Source organism: Leptonychotes weddellii, chromosome 8, assembly GCF_054177405.1.
Source record: "Leptonychotes weddellii isolate Sample4059 chromosome 8, ASM5417740v2, whole genome shotgun sequence".
Taxonomy (NCBI): domain Eukaryota; kingdom Metazoa; phylum Chordata; class Mammalia; order Carnivora; family Phocidae; genus Leptonychotes; species Leptonychotes weddellii.
Genome location: NC_138376.1, coordinates 55,524,743 through 55,544,536, shown reverse-complemented (window position 1 = coordinate 55,544,536; position 19,794 = coordinate 55,524,743). Strand labels below are relative to the sequence as shown.

General features: G+C 37.5%; 1 protein-coding gene across 4 annotated transcripts in view; it reads left to right on the top strand.

The window, feature by feature from the left end:
* Positions 1-19,423, top strand: part of FILIP1 (filamin A interacting protein 1) — a 171,724-nt gene extending 152,301 nt beyond the window's left edge. Inside the window, exons 6-8 of one of the 4 annotated variants that reach the window (XM_081828557.1) lie at positions 1,587-1,655; positions 2,261-2,484; positions 15,615-19,423. In XM_081828557.1, coding sequence (XP_081684683.1) covers positions 1,587-1,655; positions 2,261-2,467 — 276 coding nt within the window. In that variant the 3' untranslated portion in view covers positions 2,468-2,484; positions 15,615-19,423. The remainder of the gene's footprint in view (positions 1-1,586; positions 1,656-2,260; positions 2,485-15,614) is intronic. The other 3 variants (XM_081828558.1, XM_031024241.2, XM_006729780.3) reach the window with 3 other exon arrangements.
* The last annotated feature ends 371 nt before the right edge of the window (positions 19,424-19,794 follow it).

Below are 19,794 nucleotides of genomic sequence, written 5' to 3'. Positions count from 1 at the left end.
AAAATACCTCCAGTGATTGTCTTCATTTACCTGGGACAAACTGGTAAATTAAATTATAAAAGAATGTGTACTATTTAGATTTTAATTTAAACCAACAGAATAGAAATTATGATTCTTAGACTCTGAACAAATTCTATAGCTTGTATTAGACACTCTTAAAGACAGGAAGCTTATTTTTAAGTATAGAAAGTGTGGCTTATTCTCCCACATCCTCAATATAATTTACTTAAATTTTCTGTGCACCAGCATAGACTCAAGACAGACTTCAAAGCGTGAATTACTAATTGCTTTGCTAGTAAAGCTTTTCATTATTGACCCAAAGGAGCTGAATAGCATTCAGAATTGTTCACACATTTCAAATGGTTCAATATAATATTGCTTTTTAAGCAACACAGAGCACAGTTTGGTGTGCATGGTTACTTCTCTCTAATGATTTTTATAAAAAGATGGTGGAGGTGAAGTTGTTGTAATTTAGAGCAGATTTTCTGCTGCAACATCTTCTTCCCATTTTAAGGGTCAGATCAAAATAGCTTTATTTTCTTTGGTAACATTTTTGACTACTGATGAAACCCCATATACAAACAAGACTTCAAATAAGATTTACAAGGCCTAAAGGATGGCCCACTTACTCCAGATATATCAGATTCCATAAAGTCAAGGATGACAAAAAGTTTAGGACACCTCTCTTAGAAATTGAATAGCGAGGCTAGTTCATTTGTGCATTTATTCATCCAACATTTATTAAGTGTTTAGCTACACTCTGGGCACCGGGTTTGGTGCTGACTGCAAAGAGGACCTTCAGAAGTACCCAGCTTAGCAGGAGAGGCAGGATTGGAACCTACCCAGTTGGGACCTACCCTCCAGTAGTTCTATGATAGAGGTGTGTACAAAGGAACCCACCAGAGAAGGCTTCCCAGAGGAGGAAGTTTTCACAGATAAGGAGAGATTTTTTTTAAGAAGGAAAAGGGAAGGCGTATGTAGAGAGAACAATCTGTGCAAAGGTATGGCAATGTGAAGGAGCCTGCCATATTTGGGGAACGGTGAGCATTCCCACTGTGCTGCAGCCGTTGGGTGCAGAGACAAAATGCGAGAGCAGAAAATAGAGAGGCAAACTGGGGTCAGATATTGAAGAGAGGTGCACGACTTATTACGAAATTGACCTTTAATCTCATGGGATAGACAGAGGGAGCCATTGAAAGGGCATTGATGATAGAAGAACGACATGATTTATGTGTTAGAAACATATGTCTATAAAATAGTTTAAAGCATAAATTGGAGGGCACAAAGACGGAGGGCAGGGACACTGTTGCAATTCTCTAGGCTAGAGATGGGGTAGGCTTGAAATGTGGTTGTGAAAATGAGGACAGAGTTGTATTGAAGATAGGATCAAAGATTTCATGACAATCTGCATATAGAGAGTGGCTCTGGGGTTTCTGGTGTGGCTGTATGGGTAGATAGGATGAGAAACATAGGGGGACTACTGTTTGGGGAGAAGATAAGTCATGTTGGGGGCATTTATATTTGAGATGCCTGAAAGACTGTGGAGATGTCTGGCAAATAGTTGGAAATGTACATGTGTATTCCAGAAGATCACTGGAGGCTCGAGGTCCTGGGACTCATCAACACATGGGGTGACAACTGAGGTGATCATTAAGGTGAATGTGGAAAATGAAAAGAGAGCTGAGGATGGAGCGTGGTGACACCCACATTTAGAAGAAAGGCAAGCTAGGCCAAGGAGCCAACAAGACATTGGATAGGAGTCATCAGAGACAGGAGGCGAATGGGTGAGACTCCAGTAAGAACATATCACAGCGAGAGAGTTTTAGGAGAACTTCAAGAAGAAGGGTATGGCCAGCAGTGACGGGAAAAATGACAAGAGTCTGGCATCATTAAGAGGCGAGGGAAGAGCTGCTTCATCTAAAGAAAGTAGAGATAATTTGGGGGACAGTGGGAGTAAAGTTGCCTGAGTTGATGCCAGGTGGCTGTATTTTCTCTGTGAAATAGGAATTAAGGTCACTTCAGGAAGGGTAGAGGAAGCAGGTCAGGGGCTTGAGAAAAGAAGGAGGTCTGGCGTAGATGTTTCAGGACAGGGAAGAGGAGGCAGTCAGCGTGGATGAGATCCCAACTCCAAGTTCCTAACAGTGTTACCTGGGGAACGGTCATCCATGGGCATTCCTGTCCTGCTGATGTTCAGGTTGATGGCAAATCCGGGCGGAAACTCACCGACATCTCCCTTGTGTCTGTCTCTCCTCTCTTACAGTCAGGACAAGACGGGTCATCCCAGCGACCTACCCCCACCCGCATTCCTATGTCAAAAGGTATGAAAGCAGGAAAGCCAGTAGTGGCAGCCCCAGGAGCAGGAAATCTGACCAAATTCGAGCCTCGAGCTGAGACTCAGTCTATGAAAATAGAGCTGAAGAAATCTGGAGCCGGCAGCGCTACCTCTCTCGGAGGGGGGAAGGGCTGAGGGCAGTGGCTGAGGGGGTATGTCGTGCCAATGCTCCTGCTGCCATGAACACCGACCTTCGTCTGTTTGTGCCAACTCCTTACGTGCACTAACTTCCGTTTTAAATATCTTGTTTATAAAGTAATCCACTAATAGCCATGTGTCTTTCCTATTTTGTAAATGTGTTTCGATGCCAGAGAAAAGAACGACCTAGCAGAACTGCTGCTTGCTGGCTGCTCTGTTGAGGATGCCGGGCCTGGGGCAGGGCTGACTTCTAGTCCCATTATTGCTTCTAGAAAGTGGGCCCGTCGGGTAACCCGCCTGAGCCTCGGTCTCTTGATGTCAGTAAGATATGGGGGCTGGGTCTCATCCTTTCCAGAGCCAGATCCCATATTTCCTAATTGTAAATCAAATTTAATAGGCCTTGTTCCACAAGAATTGATTTTTCAGAAATTCTATTATGAAATAGGAAATAGCTTAACAGTTGTCATTTGCCTCTATTAAATCCCGAATTTGCTTCATGTGCTGGAAAAAAAACATCTCCTAGCTATCACAGGGCCTGGACCCTTAAAGTTTTGCAAAAACAAAAGCCTCTGGGATGATTTCAGGAAATAATTTGAATGTGAAATAAAATGGAAATGAAATATGGATTCCTAAAAACAGAGTTTTACTTATTTGTGTGTGTCTGTGTGTATTATAGGGGTTTTGGCCATCTCCAAAACATTCCCAGAATTTTATGGACAATACTTTTTGAACCATTAATGTCAAACTCATGCTCTATTCAAGTGTGCAATTGATTTAAATTATGGAGCCGTTTGAATAGAGCTGCCAAATGGCCCTTCTACCTATTACAACCTCAACCAAGGTTGTAATGGATAGAAAATAGAAGAAAGTAATTGTGATACATTAATGCCAAGAAAAAAAATGACATCATGCATAGCTTAATTGAATTCAAATATTTTCCTCAGTTGAGTGCGGACTTTACTTGGAAATATAGAACTAGTTCATGAGTGTGTGTGTGTGTGTGTGTGTGTGTGTGTGTGGTGTGGTGTGGTGTGGTGAAGTGAATTATTATTCCTGTCAGTTTTACTTATCTTTGTATCATTTTCATTCATTTCAAGCATGTTTTAATAAGCATGAAACTGTGAATGCAAAATGCCAGGTGTCTTTGTGAGATTAACCATGTTATTAAAGTAGACATTGTGCTTCCTGTCAAATAACCACAAATGAGCTCAAGGCTAATAACCCGCAGCTTAGCATCTGAGATCTCGTGTAGGCAGCATCTTTGTCAAAATTCTTAAGCCAATTGAGTGAACTTTATAAAAATACAATAACTACAAAGTTACAGGTTGTTATTTTTCCACTTCTGAATTGTGAGAATTCCAAGATTATTTGGATAGTCCCTGCCTCTGATATTTGGGGAAAGATAGTTGTTCTTTTAAAAAAATAAAGATAGTTGTTTTTAAAAAAAAAAAAATATGATTTAGCTTTTATCATCAAATCATCAAGCTTTGTGATAAAGAGGCTCTTCTCTGAGTTCTTTCCACACCGGATTTCCTAGCTCTTGTAGAACTTGGACTTCAATCGTATATGATGGTGGTGGATGCCTCGCAGAATTCATATTCTTTTTAATCAGGTCTCTATTGCCTACAGCTCATCAGTTCTCAGCATATGTATTAAGAGATGTTGAATAACCGTAGGAGACATGCTATAATAGTGGGATTTCAAGGTAGAAGGAGAGAGACTGAGAAAAAAGATTTTATAAAATGTGATTTTGAACAAGTGTAAACAAGAGATCTTTCCATTTCCAATACTGACTTGCCTATTTTTAAGAGGAAATTTTCCCCTTTTGTAAAGTACACATCCATCCCTTGGAAAAACAAAGACATTCTCTGTTTTTCAAATGCCTCCTTGGCATTGAGAGTATTTAGTGCTACTGTGGTGTGACATACTGTATGTGAACAGTGTCAAAAGACGAGACACTGTGCTCCTTCTGACTCTACCTGTCATTCTCCAGTGACTTTTATCATAATCTATTGTCACCGCTGCTGTCTTTTGCTGTTCCCCGCTCACAACATGCTTATGTCGTTTCTGCCGGGAAGTCCATACCATCTGCAGGGAGAGTGCTCTGAGAGGCTGAACAGCGCGTGTACAGGATGTTTATACATCTGGATGCTGGAAGAGAGCCACCTACAAAGTACAACTGCTAAGAAAACTTGGCAGAACAACACATATTCACTTTTCAGAAATGGTAAAAAGCAGCCATGGCAGTTTTTCTTTGTAATTTTAGAACCAACTCTACATTTATTGGATAGCTTTGGTTTAAACCACATATTAGAAATGAAATCCACTGGGGATAGGAAGTGGAGGATTAAATGCACTCCAATTCCAGCTTCTATTTGTGAGGATAATGTTTTCGTGATGCAGCTTAATGTGCTTTTATAAGAGTGAATGGGATTAAAAGAGTCTTTTCCCTGTCCTGGAACATAGCATCGTGCAGTAAAAGGGCTCACCAAGGCTGCTGTGTACAGCTGTTGCTCAGGTCCCACCCAAGGCAGGGGAGGGAGGGCCATTTCCATAGATTTCAATGGGATGTCTCCCCCTGGGGGTGTGCAGGGCATAATCTGTACGGCTCTAGAAGCCCTGGGCTTCCCCTCCAGAGAGTAATTTTCATGGGTTGACTATTTCAGCACAGTATGTTGGTGGCCATTTAGCATGTGTGGTACGAGAAGTGTTCCTGTATGGGACATGACCCTAAGGGTGTTTATCCTTTCTTGAAAATAACCTTCCTGTCTAGGTCACTTGCTTAAACAGAGTCCTTCGGTTTCTACTGGCATTTTTATTATGTTTTCAATGAGGGCAAGCGAATGGGTGGCAACTAGACTCTAGAGATGTTCGTGTATTCATTAAGGGTAGGTCTTACTAGATGTCTTACTTGAACGTCTTCAAGAAAGAAGGGAAGGGATGCCTTTGATGTGTAGTGTGGAAAGAGTGTAGCTTCAGGGAAATGAAAACATGTCCAAGAATATAGGATGTACAAAGATTTGAAATTCTCATTCCCTCAGAGATTTGGAACACTGAGGAAAGCATGAGACTTTCCTGATCAGAAAAGCCCCAGGGACATTAGATAAGAAGAAGGCACTTAGGTGGGAGGCTGGAGGGCAGAGAGAAAGGAAGAGGTAACAAGATGGGCACAGAGGGGCTTCCCAGTAAACAGGAACATACAATTCCAAAATTTCCCCAACCTGGATGAAGTTCAGTGTTGCCCTCCTACTTCCTCCTCCATCCTCCAGGGTCTCATGATTGGTTATGTTCTCATCCTCGGCTATTTCAGTTTCTCCTTTTTATCTGCTAGTTGCACACAGGATATAAATGTGCTCCGGACTCTTCCATTTGAGCACAATTCCTCCCTCAGCTGCGCAGTCCTCTCTAGGGGCTGCCGGTTAAGCCACGGACAGAACACTTGACCTTTTCTGCCTCCACTTCTACGTTTCCATTTATTCTTCAACTTGCTCTTTAAATTTTTATTAAATACGGAGTTAAACTATCAGCCAGCACTAAAAGAAAATGAAAACAGCTGTTCCTGATCTCACCCCTCTTTTCCCTCAGTCTGACTCCCAGGAGAAAATCATTCCTAACCCTTAACTGTTTCTTCTGATATTTGTCTACATATTTCTAAATAATATACTTGTACTCTTTATTTATCAATCATTATTTTTTTCAAAAAAGATTTTATTTGTTTATCTGAGAGAGAGAGAGAAAGAGAGAGCACGAAGTGGGGGGAGGGGAGGAGGGAGAGGGAGAAGCAGACTCCCTGCTGAGCAGGGAGCCTGACCCAGGGCTCCATCTGTGGGGCTCAATCCCAGGACCCTGAGATCATGACCTGAGCAGAAGGCAGACGCTTAACACCGAGGTACCCCTTTCCTTTATGTTTTGATGGTTGAGGATGTAGCACTCTCGCATGTCCCCTCTTTCCCTTTTCCCCATCCTCCCAGTATGATTACAACACAAATTTTTGATAAATCATCAGTCAGCATTTATATATTTATAAGTTCACAGTGTAAATTTAAATGTTGTTCCCTGTTGGGGTGCCTGGCTGGCTCAGTTGGTGGAGCTCACGACTCTTGATCTTGGGATTGTGGGTTCAAGATCACGTTGTGGATAGAGATTACTTAAAAATAAAATCTTAAAAAAAATAAAAAAAATATTGTTCCTGCTGAGCCAAATAGTATACCATGTTTGTGTTCCTTTCCTCTTACTCCTTTCACCCTTCAATAGAATAAGTATTTTAATTTTTCATCTGCTTGGTTTTCTATGTATCTATCTTTATTTTTTCCAAATGCTCCAATAGATCTGCCAAACACCTATCAGTAATTTTTCCAAACACTTAAATACGTCAGTTTCTTATTTTTACCTGGAGGCTTTCCTAGTTCAGCTCCTTAGTTTCCTACGTTAGCCCTCTGCTTCCCTACTTAGTCTGGACTGGTCATGCTCTAGGCCAGGTAAGGCTCTTGTCCTATTGTTCTTTTGCCTAAGTTGAATCCTCTGTTTCCTGGATTTCTTCTTCTACTTCTTTTGCTTACACACCTGTCTGTATATCTATCTCTCTTGAAGTACATTTGACCCCTGAATAACATGGGAGTTGATGGTGCTAACCCCCAGCACAGTGTAAATTTTGACTCCCCCAAAACTTAACTACCAAGAGCCTACAGTTGACTGGAAGGCTTACCAATTGCATACACAGTCAATTAACACATACATCATATGTTACATGTATTATATATTGTATTCTTACAGTAAAGTAGAGACAAGAAAATATTAAAATCACAAGGAAGATAAAGCACATTTATAGTATATTTGTATACTGTATTTATTGAAAACAATACTGTATTTATTGAATTACTGTATTTATTGTAAACAATCCACATATAAGTGGACCTGCACAGTTCAAACTTATGTTGATCAAGGGTCAACTATATATCTTTTAGGAGTTTCTAAAGAAAAAAATCCTTCAGTAACTTCCTTGGGGTGGGCTACCTGTATTCTGGGGATAGATCAAGGGAAGTGAGATGGAGAATCTTACAGTAAAGTGTGCAAACATTTTTATTCCCCTGCACTCAGTCTATGCTGACCATTCATATACTTGGGTCTAGTAGAAGTGCTTAGGTAAGTTTTTTTTTTTTTTTCCTGGAAAAATAAACCCTGGGTCTCTGGTAAGGGTGACTAAGACATCTAATCTCTTTTGGTTTTCCTTTGACCTCTCTGACCGCTCCACCTCGATCTCCCTTGCTGACACCTTATTTTATGCATACAATCTAAGGGTCACTGTTCCCCTCATCTCTGCCAGTTACCTACACTACACGCTCATTTTATGCACTCCCATAGCTTCAATTATCACCCATATGTTGATGGCTACCAATCCTCTATCTCCAAATGCATACCCAACTTTGTACTGTATATCTCCAACTTAACTTGTCTAAAAGCAGTTCTCAACACCTCCTCCAACCCTCGTCAAGTCTTCTCCTCCTCTTACTATTCTGCATCTCAGCAAGGGTATCCTGATCTACCCAATCACCCAAGCAAGAAGCCTGGTAGCCATTTTAGGCCTCTCCTCCTCCTTCACCTGTCAAGTCCACTCATCAAGCAAGTCTCATAGTCTAACCCCCTAATGCCTCTATCAGCTGAACCCACATCTCCATTTTCCTTGCTACTGCCTGAGTTGAGGTTTTAATTACTTCTCATCTGGATTACTCTAATATGCCCCCTAATTGGTCTCATAATCTCTAGCCTCAAAACTCTCAGATTCATTCTTAATTTTGTTTTCCAAAGTTCAAATTGATCGTATCACTCCCCTATTTGAAAACCCTCCAAAGGTTCCTCATTACCTATAGAACATAGCACCAACTCCTCCATATGGCCCTTGAGGCTCTCTGTGACTGGGCTCTCTCTCTCTCCCTGCTCTATGAGCATCCCTCCCCTTTCCTTTTCCGTGCCTGGACTCCTGCCCCCCAGGCAGACCGAATGGCTTGCATACCAGGCCAGGTCACCTTTCCTTGACTTGTTCACTTTGTCCCTTCTCCCTACTTTTCCTTCTGGTGGTTGTGTCCATCTCTGTTCAAAATTTCTTTCAAAAACCTTGTCTCTACTAGAGAGACAAGCCATTATTTCAGAATCTAACCTGGGGTTTAAAGCCTGTCTGTTTCTGTAAAAAACTTGGCACTTACTGTAGAGAAAGAAAACCAGAACTTGAAGGATGGCTGGAGGCTAGAGAAGAAAGAGTTATTCTCACTTCTCGCTTCCTCCCTTTGTCTGCAATGCAAACCTGTGAGAATGATGTGGAGGGTCCTGACAAATCATGCGTGGGAACATGGAAATAAAGAGATGGTAAAATTAGAGGAAATTCACGTATCACCATTCTGGATAGTGTAAGTTACATCTTTCCCTTTCAAGGCACTATAGGCCCATAATGGGTGCAGAACAGCCAGGGATCCTGGACTGAGGAGTTGTCATCTCTGAAGCCATCACATATGTGGAGAACTAAGGGGGACTGAGAGCTTTCTGTGACATACAAACATACTTGAATGAATTATGAATTGCTCTTTCCTCACCCTCTTTAACTCCCCTGGAGGGACATGAAAGACACTTCTGGAAAGAGAAAATTTCAAGTGATTTATCATGCTCTTCAGGTTCATGAAGGACCTTCTACAATAGGTCAGGGGGCACCTGGGTGGCTCAGTCGGTTAAACGTCTGACTCCTGGTTTTGGCTCAAGTCATGATCTCAGGGTCGTGGGATCGAGCCCTGCATCAGGCTCCATGCTCAGTGAGGAATCTGCTTGAGATTCTCTGTCTCTGCACCTTCCCCCCACCCTGCTCACACGCTCTCTCTCTCTCTCAAATAAATAAAATCTTTTAAAAAAATAGGTCAGGAGAGGCTCTTGTTTTAAAAAACCAAACACCACCACCAATAAGCAGACTTCAGATTTAGGATAGATATTAAGGTGAACATCCAGAGAAAGTGGATTGCTGAACAATGCCTAGATACCTGAGCTAGAACTGAAAACCAGGAGACCAGAGTAAGGTTGTGTGACCTTTGGCAAATCGCCTTACTTTGACTTATGGTTTAGCATTTAGCTATAACCTTTTATGATTCTGGCATTCCTCCTTATAGTCAGAATATGATAGGCTTCACTATTTAGTAAGCAACTTAAAACATTCTACCATAACACTTTTCCTAAGAACTAGTAAATAATTGCTTATCTGGCAAATATAGTTTTGGCCTCTCTACGTGTGCTAATGTTATGTATGTATGATGGTCAGAATTGCAAAATCAAGGGCTGGTAACAGCTGAACCAGACTTTAGAGGTCAAGAAGATAATTATCTCTCTTATTAAAGATGAAAACAAAACCAAGACCAAGAACAAAACAAGAAAGCCCAAAGGCTTAGAGATGTCTAACCATCTTACTAATGATGATGCCAGATTTTCTGTACATTACTCATTATTTCATATGATGAAAAAATTTCCAGTAAGCAAAGTATATATTCATATATAGACTAAAATACCCACACTCACTGGGCCAAAATAATACTGCCAAAGGATTTTGAGATATTAAGATATCTACATAGAAACTATATGTGTCAAAGTTATCATAACAGTACTTTGATGAATATTGTTGTCCTTATCTAAAAAGCACAAGGCCCTTCCCAACTTTCACATACAGTGTTATTTTCCACGTGATTTTGTGGCCAGCCATAGACTGAGATCAACGCTAGGCACTTAGCATCTGTGTCCAAAAGGGTAGAACCTAAGCATTCTTGGCTCAAATAGTTAACTATTTTTCCACTGTTGAGTTCCTATTTATAGTTAATGTTATATGTGGGATGATAATTAGTTCCAATTTGCTTGTATCTGGAAACAGTGAACTATTTGAGAGATAAGGATTAGCTTGCCTAAAAAAGAAGTTACCAGTCATAACTGATTATTGGTAATTCCTGCAACCTGTAGAGGTAAGGGGATGATTTGGGCTGATGATGGAGTGGGAAATGTTTTGGAAGGAAGCAAATAAACTATTAGAAGGTTGAGAAACCCCAAGAGAGTGTATATCATCTGGGTCAAAAGTTTCCTGAAGCAAATGACAGAACTGATTAGCGGAAGTATTTTTAATTAGCTGAGCTGAATCCAAAAGAGGGAATACAAGTCCAAGTCAACAGAGGAAGTTTATTGGACTTCCTATTTAAAACAGATGTTTTATCAGGACTCTGATTAATTTCTGAATGTGATAATAACGGGACTGAATACCGAAGCAGTTTATTAAAATGAGAACCTTAAAAGTAAACAGTATCTAGGCATTCCTACTTCTTTCTAAAAGGTCTAGGACATTTTTGCAGGTGAATAAATGACTATGTGGACAACATATTAAAGCTGGGGTTTAGTAGGTAGTGGAGAGGAAGAACAACACAGCTCTAAGCCTGGGCACTGCCTTTCAGGCAGAGCCCATGGGGAGTAGGGAGGCATGGAACCCGGAAAGCAGGTCATAAGCCAGCCAAACTGATGCAAAATCCAAGAGGAAATGTTTTCTGTATAATTTGGTATGCAGTTTCCTGTGTATGAAATAGCCTTCCTTTGTGGACGCAAAGTCCTACTATAAGTTGAACTTCTACTCTCTTAGTCTTCAGGGTGTGAGCTTAAAGGTTATCTATTAAAGTGATCTTGTCCCATTTACTAGAATAGATTTTTAAAATTCAGAGCTCAAGTGTCCCCTTGCAGAGAGTTTGGCAGAGTATAAGCATATGTATTGCTTGGGAGGAAGGCATTGACTTTCCAGGGAGTACATCTTTCCGACTCCACAGCCAAGGAGCTCTCCTGGGAGGAACCAGACTCACAATTTGTTGCCATGTTGCCCCACTCTAGCACTTGAGAGTCTCCCCCAAATTTCTCCCCAAATCCCAGCTTGCATATACAACTTTGGATCTCAAGTCATCTGGCTGGCCAGTATTTTTGGGTTACCACCAAAGGAGGATGAATAGTAAGGTCAGAAGTCAAGTATAATTAGGAATTGATAATATGTTAAATTTCCTTTCTGTGGACCATTTGCTAAGAGCTAGTGTACTAAAAGAATGAATTCATATTATTGTGAAGCATTATTTCACAATAATATCATAATCACAAATAATGTATTAATGTGTTACCCAAAGTTTCTTAAGGAGAAAATATCAAGATAACACTTGAGAGGAACATACAGAGGAAAGTGTAAGTACTTTCGGTAAACTGTTAATGTCAGAAATACATAAAAACCCAATGTCCCCATATGTGTATGCTGATTAAGATTTAGAGGTTTTTCCTTCTTCCAATTAGGAAAAAAGAAATGATGTTCTTAAATGTTTGCACATCAGAGAGCCCTAAATTTAAGTGCTTTGCTATTTTGAGTTTGCTTATAGAGGTGGAAATTATGGCCTTTGGTCTCAACCTGCCTGTTACATACTCTACAAATTACTAATATCAGAAAAATGGTAACTGTAAAAAGAGAAAAGTTAATAGAAAATTATACCTGATTTTACTCAGGTTACTTTAGAGGCCCCAAATAACCTATATTTGGGTCTTAATTCTGAGATGAAATGAAGACAGAGTAAGAAATGGAATAAGATTTGCTCACTAACTTTGTAACTTCAGTAAAATATATAAATTATTTTATTGTATTAAACCATAAAAAAAAAAACCAGGGAGAAACTTGGAAACTCTGCCCCCCTTTTTTTTATTAACATATAATGTATTATTTGTTTCAGGGGTACAGGTCTGTGATTCATCAGTCTTTTACAATTCACAGTGCTCACCATAGCACATACCCTCCCCAATGTCCATCACCCAGCCACCCCATCCCTCCCACATCCCACCACTCCAGCAACCCGCAGTTTGTTTCCTGCAATTAAGAGTCTCTTATGGTTTGTCTAACTCTGCCCTTTAAAAAAAAACTTAACTAATGGCATAATCCCTGAAGCATTTTTTTTTTTTTGCCAGCAACCAAGGACTCTGTATGCATCAGACAGTTTTGCTGTGTAATGAGTCACCTCAAAATCTAATGGCTTAAAGCAAAATTTTTTCTCTCTCACAATTTTGTATATTGGCAGGATGATTCTTTTCTGAGTCAGTTTACAGATTTGGGGAAAACATAGATAATAAGCAAGGACAGATTTAATAAATATGTTTAATAAGTTTCAATTAAAATAGATCTTCTATCATATAGATCTTTTCTCACAATCTCTGGAAACAAGGTGAACTATGTCTCCATGTGTATAAAACAAAATAATTTGGGTTTAATTGTATTCCTTTAAATAAAGTTTATGTGTATAAATATGAAATACCCTCTTTTTAAAAGGATTTATTTATTTATTTGAGAGAGAGAGAGAGCACACAGAGGGAGAGAGAGAGAAGCAGACTCCCCGCTGAGAAGGGAGCCCGATGCAGGGCTCTATCCCAGGACCCTGGGATCATGACCCGAGCTGAGGGCAGATGCTTAACTGACTCAGCCACCCAGGTGCCCCTGAAATACCCCCTTTTATTATTAAAGTAGAATAAAATAAACTGTTAACATTGTCAAGTATTTTTGAGACAATCTTTTTAATAATGCAATCTGATTAGAGGCACCTGGGTGGCTCAGTCAGTTAAGCATCTGACTTCAGCTCAGGTCATGATCTCAGGGTCCTGGAATCCAACCCCCAGTTGGGTTCCATACTTAGCGGGGAGTCTGCTTGTCCCTCTCCCTCCCCCCTGCCCCTCCCCCAGCTCGTGCTCTCTCTCTCAAATAATAAAATCTTTAAAAACATTTTAAGAAATAATGTAATCTGATTAATAGCATTAATATATATACATATATGTATATATGTATCATGTAATATTACAAGCTTGCTAATTTAAATATAATAATAATAATAATAATAATAAAATGAACGGTTCAATGAAGATATTGTTTCTTCTATGTATGGACCCAATTACTGAAAATTCTGAATTCTGAAAATTCTAATTCTGAAAAGTTATTATGATTATGAGGATTGCAACATGTTAAGATTAAAGCAACTCTAGGAATTTAGAGGTTTGCATACTCAAAGTGAGAGTAGTAACACAAAATGTTAGCATTGCAAGGCACTTTAGAGATGATCTCTAATACCCTCATTTTGTGGTAAGGAAACAAATACTTGCCCATTCTGAATTACGTCTAGAATAAGAACAATTCTGGATTTCACTCTTTTTTTTCTTTCCTTTTTTTTTCTTTTTTGAGTAGCCAACACAGGGCTTGAACTCACAACTGAGAGATCAAGAATCAGACACTTAACTAACTGAGCCACCCAGGCACCCCAGGAATTCACTCTTTTAAATTTAAGTTCTCTATGCTTTCTTAAGGGAGGAAAATGGGGAAGATACTTTAATTCTATTAGGGAGACTTGAGATCTATGCCTTTTGACTCTTTGAAAACTATTACTGAAATTTTAAAAAAGAAAGTGTTGAGTGGGAAGTGGCATTTGATTCTTAGATCCTGATCTTTAAATACATAATATTTTAATTAGTGTTTTTAGTTTTTGCCTGAATATTTTGATATATTTTAGGTGTTGAAAAAATTTAGAGCTATAACAATTTTTCATTGAGAAAAATGAGTTGATTTTTAAGGGTTTGTAGTATTGCCAAAAATCATATGTCTGTCTTAGAAGCATTACAAAACCTTCATATTAAGTATATAAAACCTTTATGTATTTCATTTTACTTTGCTTTGCTGTTTTATCCCAAATTCAAATCAAAAGGTCGAGGGAAGGAATGGAAATATCGCCACCTAGTGGTCAGCATGAAGTGAAGTAAAGTTAATAAACCCAAATTAAGAAAACTTTGAGAAAGGACCATCCACAGTACATAATTAGCACAAATCTATAGGTCTATGATGTAATATGCTTTAATTAATGTTTATTTAGATGTTAACTACTTAAGTAAAAATAAAATGTAAATATTAATTATTTGAAATTAAAATGAAAATAATAGGTGGAAATTTCCTCATGTTATTGATAAACCCTGACATTAGTTTCTATACTTACAACACTGCCATATATTGTCAGGGAGGTAATACATTTTTCAGGTGAAGAAACCATCTGAAGCTTAGTTATTTCTTTGCTTTTTCTTTATAATCTCAACAATGACAGGACTCTTTCTCGTTTTGATCACTTATGTAGTTCCATGCCTAGCACAGTGATGGGCTGCAGGAGAGCCTCAATAAGTAGTCCTTGATTGAGAGAATGGAAAAAAAAATGATACATTTTCATGAAGGCATAAAGGTTAAGGTAAAAATGAAATCAATCAAATACATACAAATATCATACACCCATAACATGGCTGGTACTATCTCAGTATATATTTTTTTTACTTTTATAAGAATGAATTTAGATTTAAAAGCATATACATAAGGGGTGCCTGGGTGGCTCAGCTGGTTAAGCATCTGCCTTGGGCTCAGGTCATGATCCTAGGATCCTGGGATTGAGCCCCACCTCAGGCTCCCTGCTCAGCAGGGAACCTGCATCTCCCTATCCCTCTGCCCCTCCATCCTGCTTGCGTTCTCTTTCTCTTGTTCTATCTCAAATAAATAAAATCTTAAAAAAAAAGGGCATTCACATAATTTTGCAAAAAGAAGCAGTCCAAGATAAATGTGAATCATCTGTGTTTAGTGACTTAAGAACAATGAATATTTCCTTATTAAAACTCAAATCCACACACATAAAAAAAGAAATTAAAAATATGTGAATATTGCTCAGATTAGAAAGAGTATGACTGGAGTAATAGAGTTACTTCTAGAAAATAGTCTGGTTTCCCAATATGGGGTTTATTATGTAGTAATTAATGTCCTTGTGTTCAGTTCTTTCCTTGGGTAAAATCCACCTAAAATTATTAGAATATTAAACATTGTATCTAAAAGACTTTAAGAATCTTGGAAATAAAGCACATATGTCAATATAAAGAAATTACCCAAGAATAGTGAGGAACTGCAGGGAAAGCTATTGGGCTCATGTACCTGTTTCTGTTTGTTTTGTTGTTTAACATCTACAGTCTTTTAGTGAAATGATGTGGTATTGATCTTCACAGAAACTACTGATTTTTCAGTTTAATTGAAAATGCTATATCTTTCTTTTCTTTATAGAAAGCATCGTCATTCACCAGTTACGTATGAACTCCAGATGAAATGGTAAACCAAGCACATACTGGGTGTGTGTACTTCCTCTGAATCCCTGTTGAATGAGTAGTATTTCTACAGCCCTACATCATCACTAAGGTCCTCCATGCTACTGATCACTACTGGAAATAATTTTCTACTTCCAGTGATTTTTTTTTTGAGGATATAATAATGTAAAAGCTGAAAATGGCATTGCTGATAATATGAAAATAGGTAGCAAGAGCAATTAAATCTTTGTGTCAAAATAAATTTCTCTTCCTTTTACAAAGCTTTTAGGTCCATGGGCACATGCTATGTAATTTATTTTTATAATACACTTTATAATGTGATTTTTTTCCTAAAGTGTTTCCTTTTTCATAGTCTATGGCACATATATCTATAGAGTACACTGTCAGTTCTTCAAAGTATTGGTACTGGTGCATTCAAAACGGGAACCTATCATTATTTTCCTTCATCACTTTTTTATTTCTGAGGGAAAAGAAAGTACAACACTCTGCATATTTCCCGGGGTAAATTCAGGAGATAAAACAGAAGCAGGAGATTCTAGAAGAGGTTTTATTATTGTTTGTAACAATGCTGTGATTCTGATCATGGTTCAACAGTAATAAATAATGTTGATGTAAGAGTTTAATTTTAAATACGTAAAGCCAGTTTTTAAAGTTGCCCTATCTAGTGTTCTGTGCCAAAACCCCTGGATAAATTGAATTTCATATGGAACAAATTAATAAAAGGAGATATGTAAGTTTAACCAGTAAGGGTTATGGGAATAGCTTCGACTGAGAGTTCAATTATATTTCTGTGTGCATTGTTTGCTCATATGTACAAGACTTATAATAAGGACTGTGTATCAAGATATTTCTCACAATCTGCCCAAATGAAAGCCCAAAAAATAAAAAACTGACCTAGGTAATATCTGCATCTTTCAAAAAAAAATGGTAAGAGAAATCCCATGATAGATAACATTTTTTTTCTTAATAGGATTTGGATAGATTTTCATAACAGCGTGTAGGTTGCAGAATATATTCTTTAAAGATAAAAGCACAACATGCAATACTCAACTCTCAGCATCAGAGCTGCTGTTGAATTTAGGTTTATATGAAAATGTGCATCTAAAGTCTACTTGAAACCCTAATAACACAGGTTTTTAAAAAGACTTTGCTAATGTGGACATGTTTTCAATAAGGTCTTTAAAAAGATAACTTTAAAGATAAATGAAGAGTTGACATATCAGTTTCTGAATGCAGAAATCATATATGATGGAACTTTACCAAGATTAAAGAAAATGCTTCTGAGTGTCACATGGATAACTGAAAACCAAGCAAGTAACACTGTTGGCCCATTTCTCCAGCTGACAGTTTGTATTCAGGTTACAAACCCATAGAGGCAAGTCTACATTGAGTCTCTGGAATAGAAAAATTAATTGAATGTCCTCTCCTATGTAACTTTGGAAGGTTTTAAGTTATACTTTGTGGAATTAGTAATCATATTTGGTAGATTATAAATTAACTATATTTTATGGAAAATTAGTTTGATTTTTGTAAGTAAAAGAAATGCTACAGTAGGCTTGTCCTAGCTTGAATGATTGTCAATGTATCACATATCTTTCAGGGCTTTTGATTAATGATTAAGAAAACTAGAGTGTGTATGTGTGAAAACTTAAAAAATTGTTGCTATGAGTTTTGTTTTCTGAAAATGTTTCTGAACTGTAATGACATTTTCAAGTAGAAAAGGGTTTTTATCTTGTATTGTTATCTTTTTTGACACACAGTTAAGTTCCCTGTTTGCCTATGTTTATACTTCTGATGGCAAAATATTCTGATAAATCACAAATTAGCATTTGAAGAAAATAGCTTTTTCTCAACTTCTGGGAATTTTAGTACATGAATAGTGAAAAGGCTAGAGGATAAGACTTTACTTCTTGACTTTAAGATATTACAAGTGATTTATGTCTATTTGGATCTGAAGTTTTTATTTCTCTTGAATTTGTAATGAAATTTGGTACTTGCAATGCAGAGTAAGGATGGTGGTGCTATCTGAGTCACTTAGATGGATGCTGAGCTTTTTTCTGCTCATGCTGGGATTAAGTCCTCTGTTTAAACCCAAATGGAATCTGAGTGACAAATGAGTAAAATTAATAAAGAATAAAAAGTTAATTGTTCTGAAATAAAAGATTAAAAATTAACAGAAAAGTGAAAACACCAAATAGTTATATCCTTACCTAATGAATAAACAAACAAGATCATAAATAGTCCTATCCCAATATCCACATCCAATTGAAAAAACTGCCTCCATGTGCAATCCTGGCACCATCCTAGACTCACATAATTTCTGTATCTTTTATTATAAGTAAATCTCCAATCACCAATATGAAAGGGAATCAGTTTTGAATGGAATAATTATATTTTCTGAAATGATTCCAGTTTAAGGTACAACAGCTGAACTAATCCATTATTTTGCCCCTTTCTTTCTGATAAGAGAGTATTTTTTGAGGTATCTTCTGCAGATTTTTTTCAAGTATTTCATAAAATTTTAAGGCTTGATGAAGATAGTGGATACATTTTCCAGATGTTAGATGCCTAGAATGTTCACAAAATGTGAAGAATTAATTCTCTTAGGACAGCCACACACACAAAAAATTCATGATGTAGAATTACTAGCTTAAGCATTAAAAAAGATACCGGCGCTATTGAAATAATTCACAGGTTCTAAAAATCAGTGGCAGAGCAAGAATAAATGTTGGATCACACAATGCAATATGTGTATATCCTTTCTCTTTATGCTGCGGTTGAATTTTCCTGGAAATGAATAAAAAACATAGCAAGAGTTGGGCGTGTTCATGAATTTGATGAGCAATAGTTCTAAAAATAACAAAAATGCAAAATGGGAGTTAAAAACAGCAACAACAACACAAACTGGCACTTGAGGCATATATCCACCTTTGGACTCCAGCGCTATCCCCCTGCTAAAAATACTAATTAGAAGGCAAAGAGGAAAAACAATAAAAGTTATTGTAATAAATTCATAAAAATTGGGAGAGTTTCATGGAACTAACTTTGCTTAGTGAACACTAATATTTTATTGTCTTAAATTTTCAACATTTACTCCATAACTATATGATAACAACTGTGTTTGTTACATAGGGAAAATGCAAAATGCTGTAGATTAGTAAGTTTGAATCGAAATGTTTATTGGTGCCATGATATAATACATTTATTTTTTGGTGTTGTTTTTTCATTTATGTTATTTGGGCAATTTTACCTTAACATTCACAGATTTTGTTATTTTTAATGGTGCAGATTGTATTTATTTAGATTTTGTTTAAAAAACATCAGATGTTAGCTTCTCCAAAATAAGAGCCTTCAGTGTGATAGAGACATTCTTAAAAGTCTTGCAGTTGAATGGATTTTCAAAAGCAAAAGAGTGCATTGAAAAATTTTGGAGTTACATTGTATTTTCACAGCATTCTCAATTTTGTCTCCTTTAAGTTTTATTAAGTACATGAGAAGTTTATTATTTTTCACTACAGCCAAGTGAATTTATGGGTATCTACTTGTCTTTTATATGAATGTAGTATCTTGCTTTCAGTTCTTCACAGGTTATTGAAATTATTTAGCCAATTAAGACATTCTCTTTGTGTTATTTCCAAAGTCAACCATGTTTATCAAAATCTCACTATAGAGATTGAGAAAAATAACAATTGTGATATAAAAACATTGTGCAATATTCTTTTTTGAGTTGGAACATAATATTCATAAAATTAAAATCATTTAAAATGAGTATTCAAACTTCACCTCTTTTTATTTAAAATCATTTGCTCTAAAATAGTTTTCACTTCTGCATTTCATATTTTCTTAAAAATATGGCGTTTTTCACTGTGAATAAGCAGACATGGTACAGCAGATCTGCCAAAATGAGAGATACTTTTCCACTGAGTTACAAGCATAGTGTGATTTAGTAGGATGAACACTGCTACACAGCAAGAGATAGAACTGGTTATAGGGTTTCCCTCAGCCCTTTATCGTCACCAAATGCACTGTCAGTCAATATTCAGATACTACTTCACTGCTTTCTGCTGTCAATCTAAAGGTAGGTTACTCAGTAGAACAAATGCTCCTGAGGTTTTGCCCGCAGGCCACAGCCCAGCTTC